Genomic DNA, 22,907 nt, shown 5'->3' on the forward strand with positions numbered 1-22,907 from the left:
TTCACCAGACATTTCCCAAACCACAGCCTGTCCCTCTCTCAGAACCATAATCTTACAGAGTTTTGCTGCTCGGATGGTTTTAAAACCGAGGAGCCCTGGGTCGGGGCGTCCCGGCTCAGGAGGCGGTGACCGGGCTCTGAGGGAAGTGCGAGCACCGCGCGGCACTGAGAAACCAAAGCCAGACAGAACCACTCTGTCCCCAACCCGGGCTGTTCCCTGAGGGAGCAGGGCCTCGGGAGCAGAGCCTCGGGAACGTGGAGCCGGGCACAGCGCCCGCAGGTGCCGCCGGCCCGCCCTGGAGCTGGCGGGCAGCGGGGGAAGGGGCGGGCGCTCCCTGGCTCCGTTGCCCGGCAGCGGCCGCGGCCCCGCGATGGAGGCGGGCGAGCGGCGGCGGCTGCAGCGGGAGGCGGCTGAGTATTACCGAGGGCTCCGGGTGCCGGAGCGGATGGAGGACGCGCTGAACGCCCTGTTCCCGCTGCACCCGCAGGATCTCTACGGGGAGCTGGTAGCGCGGGGCGGGGAAGCAGCAGGGCGGGAGCGGAGCGGCCTCTCCTGGCCCCGCGGAGGGGCCGTGTGGGTGCCCGCCGTGCCCGTGCCTTTGCCGTGCCCGTGCCCCCTCCCGGCCCTTGCCCTCAGCCAGGGCGTGCAGCGAGGAGCTCGGCGTCTGTGTGGTGGCAGTTCAGTGGTTTGTCCCCGGGCCCGGGCAAGCATTGCCGTGGTTCTGTGTTTGTGGCCCGCGGCGGCTGGGTGCTGTGCATGTCCACAGCAGCCAGGCTTCTTGTCTCGACACAAAAACAAAGTAGTCCACAGATGGACTAATATTTGTCCCTAACAAAGCTGCTGCTCAGCAGGGATGGCTCCCGGGCCAGCGGTGACAAGGGACTGGGTGCTGTTCGCCCTGCAGCTGCTCATGAAAGGCAAATGGGCCCCCATGGAAGGGTCAAGAATCAGACCAATTTTATCTGTTCCCACTTGGCAAAATGTTGTTGACGGTAGTCATAATGAAACTTCAATTAGTGACAATACTGGAATTGCCAATACTAGAATAGTGAGCAGATCTTGAAAAAAACCAAAAGATTTCTAGTATGGGAGAGTGGCTGTGGGATGGAAATATTTAATTCCATCTTACACTGTTTCCCATCTCCAAGTGTTTTGCCATCATCAGTGGAAGGGACTGGAACTGGTAACACCTTTCCTTGCCTTGCTTGGTAGTTGGCATGTTCCTCTTCTTCGTAGCCTGAAGTGTTTTGTACTTTTCCCACTTGGTAACCTGTGGTTTGGTGCTTCTCCAATTCTGGATTAAATAATGAAACCAGTAAGGAAGTATGTAGAAACCTCAGGTGAAAATGCAGTCCTTTTTCTAAACCAGCATTAGTGTTTATTAACTATGAACACAGACCCAAATGTATTAAGATAGTTCTTCAGGCCCAATAGAGACCATGTTGGAAGAAGAATGAGGACTCTGCCTAGAGAAGTCATGGTTTCCACTTTCTCACAGGGCTCAAAGCTTGCTGGAACATATAAATCATGGAATAATAGAATATGCTGGGTTGGAAGAGACCCATAATGTATTTGTTTAGTGGTGGATTTGATTCTAAGGTATTTCGTGGAATAAAAGCCTCTTTGCCTGGAAATTGACTTTTAATTAAGTTCTTTCTCTTTCATTTAAGGCTAACTACTTTTCTAGATTTTCAAAAGCTCCAGTAATATGCAAATTACTTGGAAGAAAAGTTATTGATGGAGTTGGTGAGCCAACATTAGAAGTGGAACTATACTGTACAGTTAAAAACTATGAGAAGGTATGAGCTGCTTCTTCTTGTTTTATTTATTTTACTAGAACAATATCTGAGAGAGGTACTATTCTTACATCCCAATGTATGTTTTATTTTCCATCTTTATGACAAGACATAAATCCCAGCTGACTGTTGTAACTTGGAAAAAAAGGTGTAATGAAAAGTTAGACAGTGGCAGCAGCTATGAAAGCTTTATTTTCCAGGAATTAGACAATATTTTGTGAGTGAGACCTGATAGTGTATCTCTGTATATTAATTTTTTTTCTATCTTCATGATCATGTAGGTTTTCCTTACACATATACTAACCTTATACATTCATTTTCATTTCACCTTTTTCTTTAATTTTCAGATCTTTATATTTCTCTATGTGTGACACTTTCAGAAAAATACAGTACAGCTGAAAAACACTATGGATAGAGGCACTTCTTTTACATTGAGCTAATAGGCAGATGTGGGTGACAGTAAAGTCAAACATACCCATTTAGCACCTGCAGTGCAGAATTGATGGCTCATCTCTTCCCCAACCTGAAATATTCAAACTACATCTTTGCAGCTCTAGCTATTGTGGAGTAATTATTCCTACTTTCCCTCAGCTGAACTCTGGTTCACTTAATTCTTGAATTACATGTAACCTCATAGATATTCACAGGATATAAAGTTAATACTGTTAATGCAGGCAACTGTGGGAAATTTGTAAATTATGTCTTCCTTTAAGTGAATTTTCTTAATATCATTTGTTGTTCATCAGTACAGAAAGATAGGTTTGAATTATCTAAGTAAGACAAAAGTAATTGATCATGAGGGATGGCATTAAGCATGAATGCTGATGAATCATGGTACAACAGGCTACCAACAGCTGCAATAAAAGGTGTCCTAATGACTGTGTGGTCCTTAAAATACCTCCATTCTATTCTGATAGCATAATATGTGTATAAGGCAGACGTGTCAGAGGGGTTTTGCCTTTGTAGTTATAATTTTAGGTCAAAAAGCTTGAATAATGTCTGCAATTACCAAAGTATAAGAGCCTAAAAAGAAGGTGCTGGATGAGAAAAGACAAGTGGAGCAAATAGATCTGGGGATATGTACTTGTAGAGTTAGTAAGGACATAGCTCTTAGTCTTTCAGAGGACATTTCCAAGTTAGAAATTAATCAGTGTTTTAACCCTTTTACATTGTTTTGGTGGGCTTGTTTTTTTGTTGTGTTTTTTGGTTTTTTTCCCAGAGGATTTGTTCCAGTGTAATGGCTACTCATTCTCAAATACCTGAAAATGCTTTACCTGAAACAATTGAAGCTGATGAGAGAGAAAGAAATGACTCTGTTTATACTGCTGTGGAATGGGTCAGTGAATCTCTGAACACAATGTTAAGGGACTTGGACCCTACTGACCAGTGTCAAGCTGATAAGATGCTTGGGTAGGTCTTGTATATTATGAAAATTATGGCATTTGAATATTTGAAATATTCACCATTAATTAATATTGCAGTGAAAGACATGTAGAATATTCAATGTTTTCTACCTTTTTAAAAATATTTTTAGGATATAGTGTCTGTCTCAGACCCATTTCACTACATGATTGCCTGCTTTTCATAATTATGATTTAAAAAGCATGCTGGTTTGGGCTGCACCACTGAACACAAGCTGTAGCAAACAGACCTAATTGCCTTCCATGTGGACTAGACTTGGGAAAACCTTGATAAAGGGAATAAGGACTCAGTTGGGAAGTGAGTCAAAATAAGATTTTAATGCATTGTTTACACTACTTAATGTATCTCACATACTCAGTTTGCCTGAATTGGCTTTTTGTGACCCATGGGTGAAGATTTCCTTTCATGCATGTAATTGAAATTCATTTCACCTCACTGTCTTAACCTAGGCCAGGCTGATGGATGTCATGAAGTCATGACAGGATCTGTTCCTACTCATGCAAAGGAAATAAATCCTTCATGCTCAGACTGTCTGCTCAGAGCTGACTTTCAAACCAGAGTGATTTACAAAGCTTGTACTAAGGTTTGCAATGCTTCTGGTCCTTTTTTGTTTAATCAGTGCTGCAGATGACTACCAAAAAAGAATGATATAATAAACTTGTGGACTTCTCCAGCTTCACACAAGGAATCTATGGCAGTAGCTCAAATATAAGCGCTTTACCTCCTAGCATGTTCTTTACCCTGCATCACATCTGTCTATATGTCACATGTCTAACAAAATTTTGACCCAGTAATTTTTATGCATCCTCCCTCAGTGAGTACTTTGCTAACAAGGTAGAAGAAAAAAAGGAAATTGAAAAGCAAGAAAAAGAAATAAGAGAGGAAGAAGAATCAGCAAAAGTCACTACTTCCCCTGCTTCATGCCGTTCAGCCGTGACACCTAAGCAAAAAAAGGGACGAAAATCAGGTTCTACTTAATTTATTTTAATATTTTCTGCAATACAGATATTGAAAAAGGTCCTAAAAGACACCCTGTCTCATGTTCAAAGGGTTTGGTTACTCTCCTGACCTTTTTGATCACAGCAGCTTCTGCAGTAAAATGAGGGAGGGAAAAATACAGTTTCCTCATCATTCACATGCATTGGTTGAACAGTTTCTGCCTTTGTTTTACAGTTGGTTTAGACAGGAGGTTATTATTCTTCAGAGTGAGGAATAAGAATGGAGGAGGATGCAAATGAAGAATGAAAATGATAAGGAAAGAAAAGGAAATCACAGAACTGAGTAGTAAAAAGGAAATAGAATTAAGATAGAAGCTGAAAACAATTGAAAGAGGAAGGAAAGTTTCATTCTAACACTGAGAAAAGGAGGAAATACAGAGAAAGCAAAAGAGAATGAAAGAAGAGGGTGAGATGGGAGTAAGGGGTAGTATAGAGTAAAAGGAAGTAAGCAAACATCCTACTAGAGGAAAAAGGAAAAAATGGTGTGAGACTAGAAAAACAAGGTAGGAATACACAGCCAAAACCAAACAACCCAAACAAAAACCGCCATATGTTATCTCCATCTATACATTAAATTCAGACAAAAAAGGGTTGTTGTCATTGGAAGAGCAGAAAATTTTGGCAAATCATTATTTCTTATCAGTTTAGTTGCAACTATCAGTTTAGTGGCAACTAAAAAACCTCCCACTTCATATGTTGGATGTGTGCACAGGAAGTTCACCTTCCACCTGAGATTTAACTTCTGCAGTTGTCAGGTCCATCCAGATGTCATCGTGGTGTGTTTGATATTTGAGTCAAGCTTCTGCTGATACATCCATTATGTGTTTTCACTAATTGTGGCATTGATTGTAATGTTATTGTTAGACTCAGTGCATGACTACTTGGAGCCAATATCAAACAGTTCCCAATGCAGTGATTCTTGGGAATCATCACTTACTGCAGGTTCAGCAGGTGCTCCCTGTAAGTGTTCATGTAAGCAGTGTAGGCAATAAATGTGGTAGTGGAAACTGCTTGGTTTAAAGCATTTTGGACAAAGTTGCTGTATCTGAAAGGGAAATAAATTCTTATGAAAATTTAATGTGTGATATTTAAAAGACCTATTTTCTCTTTGGGAATTCCAGTTGTAATAGGCCTGAAATTTTTCTCACAGTCATTACTAGATGAAATCAAGTGTTTGTACTCCCAATCAGGTTATAATGTAATCTGCAATTTTTTTTTTGCAAAATCTGAGCATTTAAGGAGCACAATTAAGAAGACTGAAAACATGCTTTTGAAAGGAACCTGAAAAATTATATAATGTTATTTGATTCAAACACAAATAAACAAAAATACATATTTCAGTGGCTGAAAGATCTCCAAAAGAAACAGACTTGAAAATGCATTTGAAAACAGAGTGAGGACAGCTACTCTTCTTTCTTGTAAGGTCATTCCATATAAAACAGCTGACAAAATTAATTTTTTAAAAAAGAAATTATTGTTTTTTAGTGCATTGAGTGCACAGTGAATATTTACTCACATAACTCTGATCCACAAGCATATATTTAGCACCAAGAAAATGTTTAGCTACTACTCTCTGTGTTGTAGGAAAGAAGGTGTCAGAAGATGCTCCCATCTCACCTGCAGAGCCTCCTGAGCCAGTGCTGTGTGGCAGCTTGGCCATTGGGGGAGCATCACTTGCCATAGCAAAGGCTGGGGCCACCATCAGCCGTGTCCCATTGTACTTACACACTGCACTGCTGAAACACAAGGTACATGTGGCTTTGGTCATTTGGTTCATTTCATCCCAGTTACCATAATTACTGCAGTTGTGACAGTGTTATTAAATTTGCCTCATAGAACACACCCTTAACACCATTGCCCGTGTTTGAACCCTGTACCATAACACAAATATATAAGAAATTATTCTGATTTTTACATTTTTATTTTCACCTGGCATTCCCAATTACAGGAGAGACCTAAAGAAATTACTCTACCACTCCCAATGGTTACTGTGTTGTACTGTGAAAAAAATTCACCTGCAAAACTGAAATTAGTCAAAGAAGTTATGCTTATACCACCAGTTGAGTTATCACTCCAGCAGGTACTGTTTCCTTTTTTTTAATTAATGTGTTCTATAGACATCATAATAACTACATATGTACATAAGTCTTTTCAATGTTGTCCTTACAAACTATGTTTTTCATTTTTTGTTAGCTTAGAAGGCCAAAATGTTAACAAATGTTAGTGCAGAATTCTAACACTAATAACATTAAGTGAAACGATTATTTAAAAGAAGAACCATGAAGATTTAAGTTAAAAATGGATGTTTGTATAGAGGAATAAATCAGTGCATTGAAGAAGATGTCAAGGAATTGTGTTACACAATAATAGATTTTGCATTAGTAGATTATAAATATTACCAGTTGTTTGATAGCACACAAAACAACAAAACCCGTAACAACTTCACAGGAAAGCATGAAATATTTGGGAATAAGTTGCTTAAAATGAAATTGTGACACTAGAAGGGAATACAAAGAGCAAGAAGGATGGGTAAGACAGATGGGATCAACCCTCTCTCTTTTTGCTTAGCCATGTGTTGCATTAAAGAATGTATCTGCACAAGATGCCTCCATTAGGGCTGTGGTTTCTACTTTGTGTGCTGCTGACCTGAACAAATAGCTGAGCTCGATTCTCTTTCTTTTTGCTCTTCCTTTAACTTTTCTGGGTTGTCCCCCAGAGCTGTTAACAAGGTCCCTGATTCTGCCCCATTCAAAGCCAGGATGCCTCCCAGTGCCCATGGCAGAGCAGGAAGGTGTTTGCTGCAGTGCAGAACTCAAAGCTGTTTGTCCTGTTGTTGCCAGCTGTGACTGACTTCTGCCCCCTTTCCTGTACTGGCACCAATTTGAGAAAATCTGAAATGTCCTTTGTGAAGTTCACACTCAACATTTACTAGCTCAGCTGAAAAGGAAAAAGAGTAATGCATTAAAAGTAATGAAAATCCCATAATCAAATATTCCTGCTCATTCCACTGCTACTAACCCTTTATTGTTGGGCATGACTGCATTTTGTGGATGGAGAGATTGTGTTAAGGAGTCTGTAATGGTTTAAGCTTTTTTGAAGACTTTATATTAAAATTTGCATTTAGAATGAGTATTGCATCTTTTCTGATTTAAGCTGCTAAAATGAATTAATATAACTTTCTTTTGAAGATTACTGTTGTTTAATTTCAGGGCGTAGAAATAGTTCAGGAAATTCAGAAAGAAATGACAAGAAAGATGGAGTCTCCAGGCAAAACGGTACAATAAAAAATGTGTTCTTACAGTGAGATTTACTTCATTTGATCTTTTACTACCCTTGTCCTTTCAAACATCCACATGGAACACTTAGCCTATTGCAGGCTCCTGACACAGAATAGACGATGTGCTTCTCTGACAGATGAATAAAACATTGGTCATTTGGTGATACTAAATTAAAATTAGAAAAAATCATTGTTCTAAGCATAGGCTTTCTGTTTACCTTCAGAAATATACTGGGAGGGAGTGAATGGTATCACAGGGCATATACAATATATATTCTGACCTTGCTACACCTCTCACACATATTTTATTCCAGGTACTATTATTGCAGCAGTAAATCAGTCTCAGTGTGTGCATGTGCTTTTTGGAAAGCAATGTTGTTGTGTTTCTCCAAGTACAGTCTAGATTCTCATTTTTGATGGACTGGGTGAGAATGTCTTGAAAAACAAATGATGGTTGGACAGATGTCCAGCTAGAAATAAATATTTTTAATTAGTAACCACTGCAAAACAAAACTATTAAACTATTAAATAAAGCTATTTCCTAACTGAAATATTTGGTCTCTTTTGACCAAAATTCAGTCAATTTCTTTTCTTTTCTTTTCTTTTCTTTTCTTTTCTTTTCTTTTCTTTTCTTTTCTTTTCTTTTCTTTTCTTTTCTTTTCTTTTCTTTTCTTTTCTTTTCTTTTCTTTTCTTTTCTTTTCTTTTCTTTTCTTTTCTTTCATGGAATTGATTTCTATCTTCTTTCACTCCCAACAGCCTGTTTCACGAGCAGACAGTAGGAGAGGAAAAGCACAAAAAGCTCAGGTAAGAAAAGAGATTTTATCTCTAAGCCTTCAACAAGGTATTAACAGCAGCAGGGAACTTAAAATGTTCTTAAGGAAGGAAGCATTAATCTACATCACCATTTTGGAAAGGTCAAGGCAAGACTTAAATATTCCAAATGCTCATATTTTACATAATAATTTAAATTCTTCTGACTATACCTTCCCTTCAGGGGCAGTAGAGGAAATAGGGAGAAATTTCTGGGATCTGATAATTTTTCTCAGATAGAAATCCTGGTAATTTGTCCAAATGAGCATTTTGCAGGCCTCTAACACCAGCAGAGAACTTTTGATTGTGTAGATCATAAAACTGTTAACCTGTGAGATTTGTGGATTGTGCTGTTTCCCAGCCCTGGGAGCATCACTCCAAATAGTGGGATAGAAATGCCATGCAGGTTTTGCTCTTCATTCTGAGATAATTTAAATATTATCAGGTGAGAATCATTACTGTTGTCAAGTATAAAAAAGAAAGGCTCAACAAAAGCTTTCCTATTTTATTGTTGCTAAAACAACAAAAACCTCATCATCATGAAGATGCTGGCCAATGTTTTCCTGGTGGGTAGTTTACATATCAATACCACAATATGTACTGCAATCATAAGGTAGAATATTTCTGTAAGATATACACAAGGAAACAATGCATTAGATTCTCTGAAAAAAAATCCATTTATTTCAGTAGGAGAAAACTAAAGGAGACAGTAGTGAAACTGAATTTAAAACTGATAAAGGCACCATGTTAGTTTGAACTTTTTTTGTGAGGGAAAAAAAGGAGGAATTGTAAAGTAGGCAGTGAAGAAGAATTTATTTAGGTTAAGGAAGTGAAAACTAGACAGAGAAAAATATTTATATACAGATAAACAATGCTTTTAATAGAATGTAACAAGGCACAGCATATGGACATCTTGAAAACCACATCAAACTGCAGATTTAACCTCCATCTGAAGTGCAGGAAGACTGCAGCATCTTTTGCTGTCTATTGCTGCATCTTTATAATCCAAAATTTCCCAGACTTTAAAGCTAAAAATCAGTGTTTGGAAAACCTACAGAAAAACTGGCAGCAGAAGGAAATACATGAAATATTTGCTCAATAGTTGCAAATGTGGCTGATGTCCAGCAATACTGTCCCTGAAGCAGACAAGTGTGTGCAGCTGGGCTGGAGGTATTTCCCCTCTAGGAAATTCGTTCCTTCTAGAAACCTTGGGAGATTCTTGAGGTTTCTTGAACACTCTCCAGAGTCAATATCAATGTTGTAGTTGAGGGTTAATGAGTAAACGCTATTTAAAAGTGGAGGATATGTTTCTGTGGCAAAGAGTTGGTCCATAGCACCAGAGCATTTATGGCAACCCAGTGGTTGTTAAGAGTGCCTTTAATATAATTTTTTAAACCAGTGCTAGCCATACAAGACTGAGATCTGCATGACTAGACATATTTCCAAGGACTATTGCTCTCTACTCATTAGCACTTGATAATCCCCCTTTCCTAGACAATTGTTGTTAAAGCCACTAAGGAGATTTGTGAGAACAAATCTATAATTTGATGACTAAATGCAGACTGAACTGACAATGAAAAAGAGCCCATAAATATGTATAATAACTATGTGTGTAAATAAAATGATTATTTTCATTTTGCTTTCAGCCAGGATCCTTAAAAAGAATATCACACTTAGGCTGCCTGATAACAGGATATGATAGTCTAGAACAACTGCTACTCCAAATGCAAGCAGCTTGCAACAATTTAGGTCTGGAGCTGGGAACAGACATGTACTTAGCAATAAATTGTGCTGCTCATGAATTAATGGATTATGTAAGTTTTTTTTCAATTTCGATTTTCTTGGGTTTTAAAATAAGTGTAGCTGTTAGTTAACATTATTATTATTATTATTATTATTATGTTGCAGACTCACCTACAAGCTCCTAACTCCCTTTTTTAAAGATAGCAATCAAGCAAACAGAAAGAATTATCTCTGCATTTATAAATTCTGGCTGAATCTGCTTGTTTTTCCATTCTATTAAGCTACATCTCTTCTTTTCTTCAAACTGTCCTAACATTTGCTTGTATTTTTACTATGGTGTGTTTATATACACATTAGTGCCCATCTCATTGTGCATCAACATTAATGTTTTAATATCAGTTTTTTAATGTTTTTATTTGACGAAAACCTGTCTATCTCCTGACCAAGTCTTACAGTTCTTGCCCCTTATTCCAAGATCAATCAGGTTTTTCTCTAAGCAGAAAAAGGAACTTCAAATTCCATTTAGTAGCTCATGAGCTTTTTTGTGTTGGGGTGTTCTGTAGTGCCAAAGCTTCCATTACCAATATCTTTTGTGAAAGCAAAAGATATCACCTGGCTGTGATATCTGTATCCTATACCAGAATGTGCAAAATCTTAACCATTGAATTACCAGTAATTCTGTAACTTTCTGTTATTGAACTGTCAAAGCCACTAAAGCAGTGGATATCCTGGCACAGTTTTACAGGGGGCCCTTAAAATTCCTCCCAGGCTGCAGTTTGTGCTTCCCAGAATGATGAGACAGGTTTTAAATTAGTCTATTTTTTTTTTGGAAGGGGAAAGAAGCAGGAAAAGGCAGTATCTTGGTTTTGGGCACTGAGAGTGCACTCCTTGCCCCAGCAATATTTTCTTCATGAAAATGAGGAGAAAAAATCACCTTTTTTTTTTTTTTGAAGAGAAAAATTAATTTTTTTTTTCACATGAGATTCAATAAAAATGTCAAATATTGCTAACTTCATGCTGTAATTGTGTCAAAATGGCAGTGTTGCCTAGCAAATGCTGAAATAGATCTCTCTTCCTTTGGCAGTGGCGTTGTTCGGAGCCTTTGGCCTGAGCCCACTGGAACCCACGGTGTCACTTTAGGCAGAGTTTTCTGTAACAATGTGCTGACAACTCAGACACAGGGTGAGGCAGATGAGTGAATGCCTCCTGACTGAAGCACACACAGCCCCTGCCTTCACAGAGATGGGTACACTCTGCTTTTCAGGGTCCTAACTCCTTATCTTTCATGCTTTTTACTTCGCTCTCTAGGATAAAGGAAAATACGAAATACTCACTGGAACATTCAGAAGTCCTGATGAAATGGTTGCCATGTATGTGGAAATGATTAAGAATTTTCCTTTTATTATTGCATTAATAGATCCCTTAAGAAAAGAGGTAAGATACCACAGTGCAGTCCTGTAAAAACTGGTGGTACTGTTCAGTGGTATATCACTGACCTTTTCTCGTTTTTACAAAACATGAAAAATACAAAGCTTCTGATTTTCAAGTTTTTAAGCACAAAAACATTACTAGAAAATGCATCTCACAATTTCTTTGAATATATTTCTTTGGCAATATCCAAATTTTTCAGTACTTTTTACATAATTTCTGATAGAAAATCCTGACAGAATAGAGTCAGTACACATACCGTAAAGAATTACAAAATTTTGCTTTTTTAATCTGATTCTACTTGCTAAACCACTGTTATTTTGATTACATTTTCCTCTTTATGTACACTATTCAAATTATAAGGTGAAATTGTAAAAGTCAAGTGTATTACAAAAAAATTGATGTGTAATGCAATGTTTTATTAAGCTGGATAAACAAACATTTGAATTGTTGTATATTCAGCCCAAAACCCACCAGAATATGTTATTGCTGCAGTTCTTTGTGATGGATATTTATAACCAAAGTCCTGTCACTGGCAGCATTGCTCAGCAGAATTTTTCAGGTGGGAGGAAGACACCTCTGTGATCAAAGTTAGAGGAGTTGATTAGTATGGCCAATCAAGTACAACAATAAAGCACAATAATATTAAGCATGTTATCAAGCTGTAGACGGATAAAAGATTGTATAATTTTAAATATTCACATTTATACATGAGGTTAAATTTCCATGCATTAAAAAAAGAATAAAAACTTAATTGCTGCAGAACCTACAATTGTAGACTGAGATTCTGCAGTTGCCCAACTTAATAAAGAATTTGCTCTTGGTGTCAAATTTCACTTTATCTTCTTAAAAATAAATACACAGAGTTCATTTTTAAGAACAAAACACAAAAAACTGTGATTGAAGGGAGAAGCAAAGTGATGTTGGCTCTGTGAATTTGCCCAGTGCCTGAATCAATAATTCTAAAACTGATGAACTGCAAAATCCGTCTGATTTTGTCCTTAACTGGAACTTTAAAAGTTCATTTTTTGCATAACTGTGTTTAGTATTACCTCACTCTGGTTAGCCTTGCCTCCCTGTGTTGTTTCAGTCTGACTCCCTGAATTACCACGTTCCAAAACACCAGGTCATTCCCTACTCCTGCTAGGGCTGCAAACTTCCTTGAGAATTCTTATGAAGGAAAATATGTGCAAGATGAGAATCAGCAGCAGAATTACAGCACACAGTGAAGGGCAGTTGGGAACAGAGTACAGACTGAGGGGAAATGCCTCTCCTCTTCCTCCTCCTCCTCCTCCTCCTCCTCTCCCAAATCTCCAAGGTTTACCCATGCCACATCTTTGCCCCTGATAATCAAATCCTTGAGGATTAGTTCTGGTACCAATTAAATAATTCATTGCCAGACACCAGGCCACTTTGGTGTTAAAATTTAAACATTTGTTCAAGTGTCAAAAACTTCATTTTCTCTTATGCACAGGCTTGAAATCCATACAGGAATGGCCCCTGATGTTGATTGCAAGTACATAAGTACAAAAAACTGATCCACAGACCAAGAATGGCAGAATTATGAAATAGAGATGTTTTTAATGTGAGAACTTTGCATTCTGTGGACACAAAGCAAGTGAATTAATTCGTAAATTTCTTCTTTCAAATTCTTTACATATCCTAGTCCTTTATTTAGCCTGGACCATGTAGCATGTGGACAATGCATTAGAAAAAAAGAAACAAAGACCCTGAAAAATGGAGCTTTGCTAGAAAAGAGAGCATTGCATTCCTCTGTTCCCTATGGGTCCTGCCATTGAGTCTATGTCTCCTGTTCATTATTTTATGTTCAAACAACTATGACACTTGAAATATTAACTTGAAATGTAACACAAAAATGAGTCATTTGAATAAAACAATAAAAATTATTTTATGTTCCATCAAAATGAAGTAAATTTCAGGAGGGAAATCAAAATAGCAGGCCCCTACACTTAATTGACTTTAAATATTTTAACTATATTTTGTACAAATAGTTTTGATTAATTTCAGATTAAAATTTATGTTTTCTAGCAAAATCTTAAAACCCAAGGAAAATCCAAGTGGTATGTTTTTCTTAGGCAGACAGATTTAAAACACAGTATAAAATGTAGTATGTTTATATGAAGGGCATATTTAGGATTAAACCCAGATTATTACTTAATTTTTACCTCCTCAATTAGAGTTTCCATTCAGTTTAGTTTTTTTAAACTGCACTTGTTTGCTCAATTTGTTTGTGCAGGACAGAGAACAGTGGAGTAGCATCTGTCGTGCCCTTGGTTCCAAATGCTTCCTGATTGCAGAAGATGCTGCCACACAAATTTCCAAACTCAAAACCGACCAAAACATAGACATAGCAATGTGCAGTGGTGTTGTGCTGAAATACATTAACCAGACCACGGTGTCAGACCTCATAGAACTGACTGGAATTCTGGATGGTGAGTAGAGGGGGGAAAGGCTGAAACCAGACCCTGCAAGCCACACCTGTAAATATTACGTGTTTTCATTTAATTATTCTAATTAAATAAATGCTAATTTAGAAGGCACTTGTCAGAAGAAACTGAAATTCAAGTTTTGATTCAAAAATCCCTGTCAAGGGGCTTAAAACAGCAGTCAAGGCTTCAACTATTGTCAGTTAATACACTGTGAATGTTTTTAACGTGGGTACCTTTGACACTGCAGATAAGTGTCATGCAGTTAGATATCAGAATTAAAGAAAATAAGAGAGATGTGGTCAATTCATCTAAATATTGAATAATTTTAGCATTAAATTTAAAAATTCAGACTCGTGCAAACTGTTTAAAATTTCATTTAGATTATTGACTACATATTATTGAGCCTTTGTTGTAAGTATTAAGAGCCTGTGCAGCTTCATATGTAAGATTTCTCTTTGTGTCAGATTTCCTTTATTCATTTTTATACCTAAGGAATAGATGGACAAATTTAATATAGTTTAGTTTTTTTTCTTTTTCCTTAAAAACACCCAGAATCGCTGTATCAAATTGAGTAAATAGCAACTAAAAAATTCCATTCAGTCAGGATGGTAAATTCTTTTTTGAATAGAAGAAAAATAATTTCTATAGTGAGGAACACATTTAAAATAAATAGCACAGCCTGATCAGACAGATCAGGGAGAGGCAGAGACCAGGACAGGATGTTAGATGTTCCCTTATCCATCTGAAAATAAAACAGAATGCTAATGTAGCAAATAGCAAATACAGCAATGTAGTTTACATTTTTGTCAGGTGGGGTTTACTCCTGTTTGTATTTAAGCTTGGATAGCCCAAGGGTAAAAAGAAAAAAAAAAAAAAAAAGAGAAGTCCAAACAATTTCTGTGTCAAATATATAAAATATACTCTAATGAAGGTGTTCCCTCCTGTTATATATAGGTCAAAGACATATTTCCATATTAGGAAGTCCAGATAGAGAATCTTCAGATGAGAGCCTCGTGGATCTGGTAAGTATTGAAAGCTGTTCAATTGCAGAATTGCAAAAATACTGCTTTTAACATGTACTATTTTTTAAGGAGAAAGCCTTTTTGTGCTTGAGAAAGAAACAACATTTTACAAAATGGGCTTTTTCTAGGGGGTTGGTTTTTTTTTTCCCCCACAGAGAGTGGTTATTCTTTTGAGTGTAAAGAGAGCACAGAGGAAATTTGCCAAAGCAGGGAGTATATTCAAAAGTGTGCATGATCCATTTGCTTGCATTAGTTTATAAAAAAACTGAATTACTTACAACATTCCTGCGTAGTAACAACACTTTAAGCAAATACCCTTAACACTACTATATTTAATCTTTTGCACATAAAATTTCCCTTGAGATGCCAGCTGAAATTACTGTTTGCATCGGGCGGATCTTTCGCGGGGAGGTTTTATTTCCCCGTTTTTCGCAGCGGAGGGAGGAGGGTGTTCAGTTAGACTCAGGATACCGTGGTTAATTTTTGGGCATGACTTCACTTGGCCCAGCGAGGAGTTTTAGCCCGGGCCCTCTGTCGTTGCAGGCTGTGGGCCTGGGTGCCAGGTTCCTCAAGCTGGGAGGTCTCTGCCGCGGAGAAAGGGTGGCCAAATACAACCGGCTGCTGGCTATAGAGGAAGAACTGGCCGCGAATGGAGCGCTGCGTACGAGCTTCTTTCTTACTTTGTTTTCAGCCTGCCATGAATACGGGCACAAAGATTGGAGGGAGAATGATTGAAACTGCACCCCAGGAGGGAAGCGGAATCAAAAGGCTATAAATAAGGGCTGACAAAAAAAGCCTAGGATAGCACTTGCCACAATGTATATTGTTGTCCTAATGGATTATCTGTTTACTGAATGTTAAAATAGACCCCTTCTTGAGGAGTAGCCTACATTAAGCTTTTTTTTTTCCCCCAGAATTAATTGGTTGGAGTCTTGAAGCCCACGGTGCAAAAAGGAACAAAACAAAAAACCGTGCATATAATGTGTCGAAAAGCTGCCAAAATGGAATTTTAGGCCAAATACCCCACCTCCCTTGAGGCCCGAAACATATATTGCTAACAAAACTTCATTTCAGAACCCTCTTTTGTACGTTACATTTCCAGCAAAATGTGTTTGGAAAGCTACAATTGCGTGGGTAAGCCTTAAATAAAACCCAAGAAAACCCCAAGTTGACGATGCACATTCAGCCTTAGCCACTTGTATGCATCTGCCTGCCTGTTTCAGGATCTGCATCTTCTTTTTACACTGTACCAAGGCACTGTTAAATGCTTAGCAGTTCATTAGAGCCACTTCTCACTTTCTCAGGTATCAATCAAGCCAGAATAAAGACATGCAGTCTAAAGGGGAGGCAGAGAGACAAGGAGAGGAAGAATGGAAGGAAAGGGTTTGCAGGAATTGTATTATGCCTAAGAAAAGGAAACACGAAGCAGAATTAAGTCATTTTACCCTCTTGTTTGTAATAATTTCCAGTGTTCTATGCATAGGAAAGCAGCACTTGACATGCACGCTATAGAAGAAAGTTTTTAGTTGAATTTTTTTTAAATTGAAAATATGTTGAGCTTTTTGAAATCTCCCCCTTGCTCAAAAATAACCATTGTAAAAACAGAAACATATAATTTTTTTTTTTTTGCTGATAGTTTCACAGAATGTACTTTTCAAAGATAAGATAGGTAATACTAGAACTATGAATTTTAACTGCCTCAGCATATTAATATATTGCCTCCTCAAATGGCAAAGGCTCTCGAGTCTGACAAATATTTAGACCTATATCTGATGAAATGAAAGAGCAACAATCCCGGACACCGTTAATCACTCGGCGGAAATAAGATCCAGTAGCCAAATCAGCAGCAGGGCAGTAGTGGAGCAGGTCTGAGCTGCAGACCAAGCTCCTCGTTTGCTGGGCTGGGGCTGGGAATGCCCAGCAGAGCCCAGCCAGGGCACTCCGGCGGCTGCCCGGTGCCTCTGGGTGACATCAGGAGTGTGTGAGGAGCCTGCTCGGGGCTCAGGAGCACCGGGCCCGGCTCTGCCATTGCCTGGCCCCTCGCCCGGGCTGCTCCAGCCAGGGCACAGCAGCCTCCCCTCCCTGGCACTGCCCCTCCTGCCAGGGACACCGGGCTGGGGTGGGCAAGGAGTCCCAGGGCTGGGAATAACCAGGAGCTGAACTGTTGGTGGCTGAGCTGCCAGTGATGGGATCAAGAGCACAGGCAGCTGATGGGAAGCTGGCAGGAGCACCAGTGCAGGGGGAAGACAGAAGGCAGCAAGGTGAGGTATCAGTGAGGAAAGGAATGCAGTAAATACTCCAGCTCAGGCTGCAGTGCACCTTGTCCTGGTCCTGTAAGCAGTGTTCTTCTTTTCTAAGGACCAGGCTTCTAAAGGTGTGTCCAGTCTTGGAAGCATCATGTGGCATTTCCAAAAGAACATTACAACAAACCCCATTACAGCAAACATGAGCTGCTTTTTTTTTCTTCTTCTATTTCAGGTAAAGCAAAACTTGAATTTGTTGATTTTGCTGAAGAATCACAGCCAGGACAACTTGCTGATGTGCTTCCTGCCCCAGAGCAGGATTAGTTGCCTCCACAGCTCTCAGTCAGCCCTGAAGATTCACAGCCTGCCTGCTCAGCTCCCAGAGAATAGCACACTAACCTGGGCTCTCAACACTAATTTGGGGATAAATTTCTAAGAAAAAACATTTTACTAAGAAACTCACATATTAACTATTCCTAAATCCATTTATTTTTGAGCAGTTCAGCCAGATATCTCTAAAATGTTTCAAATACTGGCTTCTCTTTTCCCAGGGACCATTGCCTTCAGCTGAAACCAAATTAACTGAGCAGTGACTACAGTCACTGAAAATACCACAAAATTCTGTGCTGCATTTACAAATTGACAAAACAAATACTGCTGTGTTAAGTCCAAAACTAAATGTTTGTTTTGAGAAAATCAGAATCTCCCTCCATACAAAGAGCAAGCTGTTGACAAACAGTAAAAAAGCCCCAAACACAAACAGAACACCAGATTTTACAAAAAAAACAAAGGCCTTGAGTGTTCTGCTGCTCCATCCTCCCCACCCCCTCAGTGCTGCTCTGAGATCCAGCCTGCAAAGGAGATTTTGCTCCACTTGCAGCCCTCAAGACAAGTGCAAACCCCAAATGTTGGGCACAGAGCTGTGACTGGCATCAGTAGGAGCCCGCTCCAGTTGGCAGCAGTGAGTAACAAGTCAATTCCACAAGGTCTGGGAAACTTGTCAGGAGTCTTTTTAATAAGCAACAATGAAAAGTTAAAGAAATAATTTATGTTCTAGGTAACAAAACAGTTTAAGTAAAAGAAATGCTTTTTGAAAACTTCTGGGTTTTGCATAATTTGAAAATCTGAACGTATAATACAGCAGCAATAATTTGAGGAAAAAATACATATATGAAATTTTGCATTTTAAGTTCAGTGTAACAGACAACTAAGTAAAAAATTAACAACCAGAACCAATGCCCCCAAGAAATGAAAATATCAGTGAGAGACAAATTCCTGCAAGTTTATGAACTGTATGTAATTCAGTCATTAGATCAAGTCCAAGATTTTCGTAGCAAACATGCAAAAACCACCAAAATAGATGTGAAACCACCACACTCATTACTATCATTTTATTTTTAGGAAAAGCACCAGACAGTTGCATGCAGAGCCAAACCAACAAACTCAGAACATTCATCCTTTCAATACTATCACTGTTTCAAATAATTAAATAAAAAAGAATCCGAGTGCATTCAAGTACGTGCCCACCCAATTTCAGTTACACCAATCTTTAGGTAAATCCCTGAATCCATTTGTTCATTATAAAAGAATGAGATACTGTGCTGAATTTAAAGAGACTACAATGGAATGTGAATTGACAGTGGAGCAAATCAATGATGTTCCTATCTCACCCTTGTCATAGAAATAAGGGCTGAGGGAAACTGGGATTTGTGTTACCAAATACAGACACCTGAAGTGTCACCTAATAGAGAAATTAATGCCACCAGTGTGTGCCAGGTTCAAAGCAAGGGCTCATTTGTGAGCACTGTGAGCTTTCAGCTGGGAGTTCTCAGAATGTTGATGATTCCCAGTATCTTTCAATCCTAGAATGAATCCCAAATGCAGCCCATACCCACTGGAGCCTAAGGCAAGTTATTTTTGTGCAGCAGTAAAAACAGACTCCAGCTGCAGCAGTTCCAAAAGCTGCTGTGTAACATTGAAACAAAACTCAGGAGCAAGTCTTTCTTTGCAAAGCTTTTAACCCAAATGACAGCACCAGTCCCAGCCCACAAAGCCCTGACCCTGGCTATCACTGCCAAAAATCCTGGTACCACAATGAGATGCTGCACTGCCTCTGCATTTCAGTCTCTGTCCCCTGACAATCTGAGACAGAAGGGTTGTGCTTGTGCTTTTCATGTCCTGCCTGTGTGGGGACAGCAGGCAGGGGACCAACAAGATCTTGGTTTCAGTGGATATCTTCAGAGCAATGTGTCTAAACACATTTTTATTAATAATTAGTGACACCCCCATACTGAAGCTGATGAGGGTGTAATCACTTACAGGGTCTAACCCAAACCTGTCCAGCTCAAGAGGGATGCAAGGGGCTTCTGGCAAGCTTTGGAACAGACCTTCAACAAGGCATCTTCTCAATAAAAGAAGAGTTTAAAAAGCCTCTTCAAATCCATTTTTAAAGGTAACTGACACAATCTAAGAAATTAATAACCATACCTGCAAAATTAAAATGGGAAAGGGATTTTGAGTGACACACAGTTATTTAACACTTCAGTGCATGTAACAAAAGCTGCATACAAAGACCATTTCAATCTGTATTGTTTCTGTCTGGAGTACAGACCGTGGCCCCTAGTAACACACCTAAGCAATTCACATGTCCAGATAATGATTCCCAAAAGGTACAGCCTTGCAGAGTAACAATTAACAGCTAGAACTATCTGTTTCTTTCATTTTCCCAACGTTAGTTTCTTTATGCAGTGGCTTGCTTTTTTCCTCTTTCACTTTGTTCTGGTTCAGGGCATTTTCAGACATTTGATCCCCACTGGTGGACACAGGATCTAAAACTACCACGGATTCTGTTTCTTTTTCACTGCTAGAAGCTTTTCTTGTCAATTCTGTGTGACTAGTTGATCTAGAAGAAAAAGAATAAATATATAAATACAAATGACAGTTCACATATTCAGAAGAGCATAAAAACACAGAAAAGCATTTCTCTTAGTAGCACATGCGACCAAGACAGGTCTGCTAAGCTAATAAATAGATTCATGGATTTAACAGCTGTTCTGTACAGATAGCAGTGCACAAAATGCACCAGTCACATTCCCCCTCCTGAATCATTTGTTAAGCCAGGCATGGAAGATGAAAAATGAACTCACAAGGCACTGAAAAATGGCTTCTCCACACCTCTATCCCAGAGCCACCTGCCTGGGGGCTGCACTGCATGACTCTGAGGCACAGAGTAACCAGGTGTTCCCTTGGCTGCTGCTGGTCTCACTGGGAGCAAGAACTGATGATTCCTGGAAATTCACCTACTGCTTTGCTGAACTGTCAAGGGCATTTGACCCAGGCTCTGTGCTGCAGAAATGGGGTTACACCACCATTGTTTGCAGTGCAGGGATTTGTGGGGATAAAAAGCCTCTGAGCAGGGAGGAAGAAAAGGTCAGAGACACCTGGGTTATTTGTCAAAGCTGGCATCAGCCTATAAACACTAAAAGCACTTGTGTGTATTCAGAAGCTTTGAACTGATGTTGCAAACATGCAGGCAAATCCTTAGATTAGCTGGAATGCACCAGCAGAGAACATGGCAAACACTGGGAATGCTTGACCTGAGCAAGTGGCAGACTGGGGTGTTCCCACTGCCACCTTAACCCTGCTGGCTGGGCAAACAGAGAGCCTGAGAGCACAGGCTGTGCCTCCTGCGCCCTGCATTCCAGAGCCTGAGCCCCCAGAGACTGAGCCCTCCAGATCCTGAGCCTTCCAGAGCCTGAGCCCCTGAGCCTTCCAGAGACTGAGCCTTCCAGAGCCTGAGCCCCCAGAGCCTGAGCCCCCAGAGCCTGAGCCCCCCAGAGCCTGAGCCCCCAGAGCCTGAGCCCCCAGAGCCTGAGCCCCCCAGAGCCTGAGCCCCCAGAGCCTGAGCCCTCCAGAGCCTGAGCCCCCAGAGCCTGAGCCCCTGAGCCTTCCAGAGCCTGAGCCTTCCAGAGCCTGAGCCCCCAGAGCCTGAGCCCCCCAGAGCCTGAGCCCCCAGAGCCTGAGCCCCTGAGCCTTCCAGAGCCTGAGCCCCCAGAGCCTGAGCTCCCCAGAGCCTGAGCCTCCAGAGCCTGAGCTCCCAGAGCCTGAGCCCCTGAGCCTGAGCCCCTGAGCCTTCCAGAGCCTGAGCCTTCCAGAGCCTGAGCCCCCAGAGCCTGAGCCCCTGAGCCTGAGCCCCTGAGCCTTCCAGAGCCTGAGCCCCCAGAGCCTGAGCCCCTGAGCCTTCCAGAGCCTGAGCCCCCAGAGCCTGAGCCCCTGAGCCTGAGCCCCTGAGCCTTCCAGAGCCTGAGCCCCCAGAGCCTGAGCCCCCAGAGCCTGAGCACCCCAGAGCCTGAGCCCCCCAGAGCCTGAGCCTTCCAGAGCCTGAGCTCCCCAGAGCCTGAGCCCCCCAGAGCCTGAGCCTTCCAGAGCCTGAGCCCCCAGAGCCTGAGCCCCCAGAGCCTGAGCTCCCCAGAGCCTGAGCCTCCAGAGCCTGAGCCTTCCAGAGCCTGAGCCCCTGAGCCTGAGCCCCCAGAGCCTGAGCCCCCAGAGCCTGAGCCTTCCAGAGCCTGAGCCCCCAGAGCCTGAGCCCCCAGAGCCTGAGCCTTCCAGAGCCTGAGCCTTCCAGAGCCTGAGCCCTCCAGAGCCTGAGCCCCTGAGCCTGAGCCCCCAGAGCCTGAGCCCCCAGAGCCTGAGCCTTCCAGAGCCTGAGCCCCCAGAGCCTGAGCTCCCCAGACCCTGAGCTTTCCCGAGCCTGAGCACCCCAGAGCCAGATCCCCCAGAGCCTGAGCACCCCAAAGCCTGAGCCCCCAGAGCCCTCAGCCCAGTGCCTGTGGGCTCAGAGCTGGGCAGGCTCAGGGATGGCAGCCACGTTGCACTGGCCCATCCTTAGGCTCAGCCTTACAGGCCACTATGGATGCACCACCCACACCCACAGAGCCCAAACTGGGCAGCTGCTGAAATCCCTCAAGCTGGAAGGTTCTACATGCACTGTAGGCTTGTCCTTTTTTTCCTCTAAATTTTCATGTTTATTTTTAAGGAACAGTCTTCCATTCTGGCAAGGTAACACCCTTGAGAAGGAAAGGTAGAATCAACTGGAGGCCAGAGAAAGAGATTCAGCTACAGGATCCATCTGCCATGAACTACCCTTTACTGTGACAGTCTTTGTCCTAAAGAAAATGACAAAGAAGAAAGAGGTCACCCCACTCAAAAATCAGAACACTGGGTGGGTACTGCACCAGCTCCCATCTGATGGGGAGAGAGGAAATGAACAGGTTAAAACCAAGAAATAATCACAGAAACAACAGTTGGTGCACTTTCTATTTCAGAAAGTATTTACTCAGCTTGCTGCTGCAGCACTGCATAGAACAAATGAAATTCCATGTTCAAGCTTTAATTACAAGAATTGTCTCTAACATTAGAATTTTGGTATAAGTTAATTAATGCAGAAATTGGCACTAATAGATACAGTTTCAGACTCATTTGATTATCATCAGAAGCTAGTGATTTCAAAAGGAAAATAATGCTTATTTTATGCAAAAGTTGTCAATCATTCCAGAAAAATACAAGGCGGGGTATTTTGAATGTTACAGCAAATTAAACTTTTTAAAGCAGTGTAACCAGAAGAGGGTTATTTTAAAAAGTGCTACTTTTGAAAAGCTGATTGCCCAACACTATAAAAATGGTCAAAGCCATAAATGCCAAGTTCATTTTTATTTCAC

The 22,907-nt window shown here is 40.7% G+C and overlaps 2 protein-coding genes across 2 annotated transcripts in view; one reads left to right on the forward strand and one right to left on the reverse strand.

Moving 5' to 3' along the window:
• The first annotated feature begins 370 nt into the window (after positions 1 to 370).
• Positions 371 to 19,618, forward strand: ENO4 (enolase 4). Its single transcript, XM_066554557.1, has 14 exons — positions 371 to 505; positions 1,671 to 1,799; positions 3,016 to 3,206; positions 4,034 to 4,185; positions 5,801 to 5,964; positions 6,165 to 6,296; positions 7,426 to 7,491; positions 8,251 to 8,298; positions 9,951 to 10,118; positions 11,356 to 11,481; positions 13,733 to 13,928; positions 14,880 to 14,947; positions 15,491 to 15,608; positions 17,426 to 19,618. Exons 1-14 carry the CDS (start codon positions 371 to 373, stop codon positions 17,512 to 17,514), a joined length of 1,782 nt encoding a protein of 593 aa, XP_066410654.1. The 3' UTR covers positions 17,515 to 19,618.
• Positions 18,178 to 22,907, reverse strand: part of SHTN1 (shootin 1) — a 56,740-nt gene continuing 52,010 nt past the window's right edge. Inside the window, exon 17 of the mRNA XM_066554556.1 lies at positions 18,178 to 20,092. Coding sequence (XP_066410653.1) covers positions 19,882 to 20,092 — 211 coding nt within the window. The 3' untranslated portion in view covers positions 18,178 to 19,881. The remainder of the gene's footprint in view (positions 20,093 to 22,907) is intronic.

The sequence above is a fragment of the Molothrus aeneus genome, chromosome 8 (assembly GCF_037042795.1).
Source record: "Molothrus aeneus isolate 106 chromosome 8, BPBGC_Maene_1.0, whole genome shotgun sequence".
Lineage (NCBI taxonomy): Eukaryota > Metazoa > Chordata > Aves > Passeriformes > Icteridae > Molothrus > Molothrus aeneus.

Excerpts from the sequence above, each read along its gene's own strand:
- ENO4 (XM_066554557.1), top strand. The coding sequence starts at position 371 with ATGGAGGCGGGCGAGCGGCGGCGGCTGCAGCGGGAGGCGGCTGAGTAT. Across the intron at positions 1,800-3,015 it reads CAGTTAAAAACTATGAGAAG|AGGATTTGTTCCAGTGTAAT; the intron begins GTATGAGCTGCT and ends TTTTTTTCCCAG. Across the intron at positions 8,299-9,950 it reads GAAAAGCACAAAAAGCTCAG|CCAGGATCCTTAAAAAGAAT; the intron begins GTAAGAAAAGAG and ends TTTTGCTTTCAG.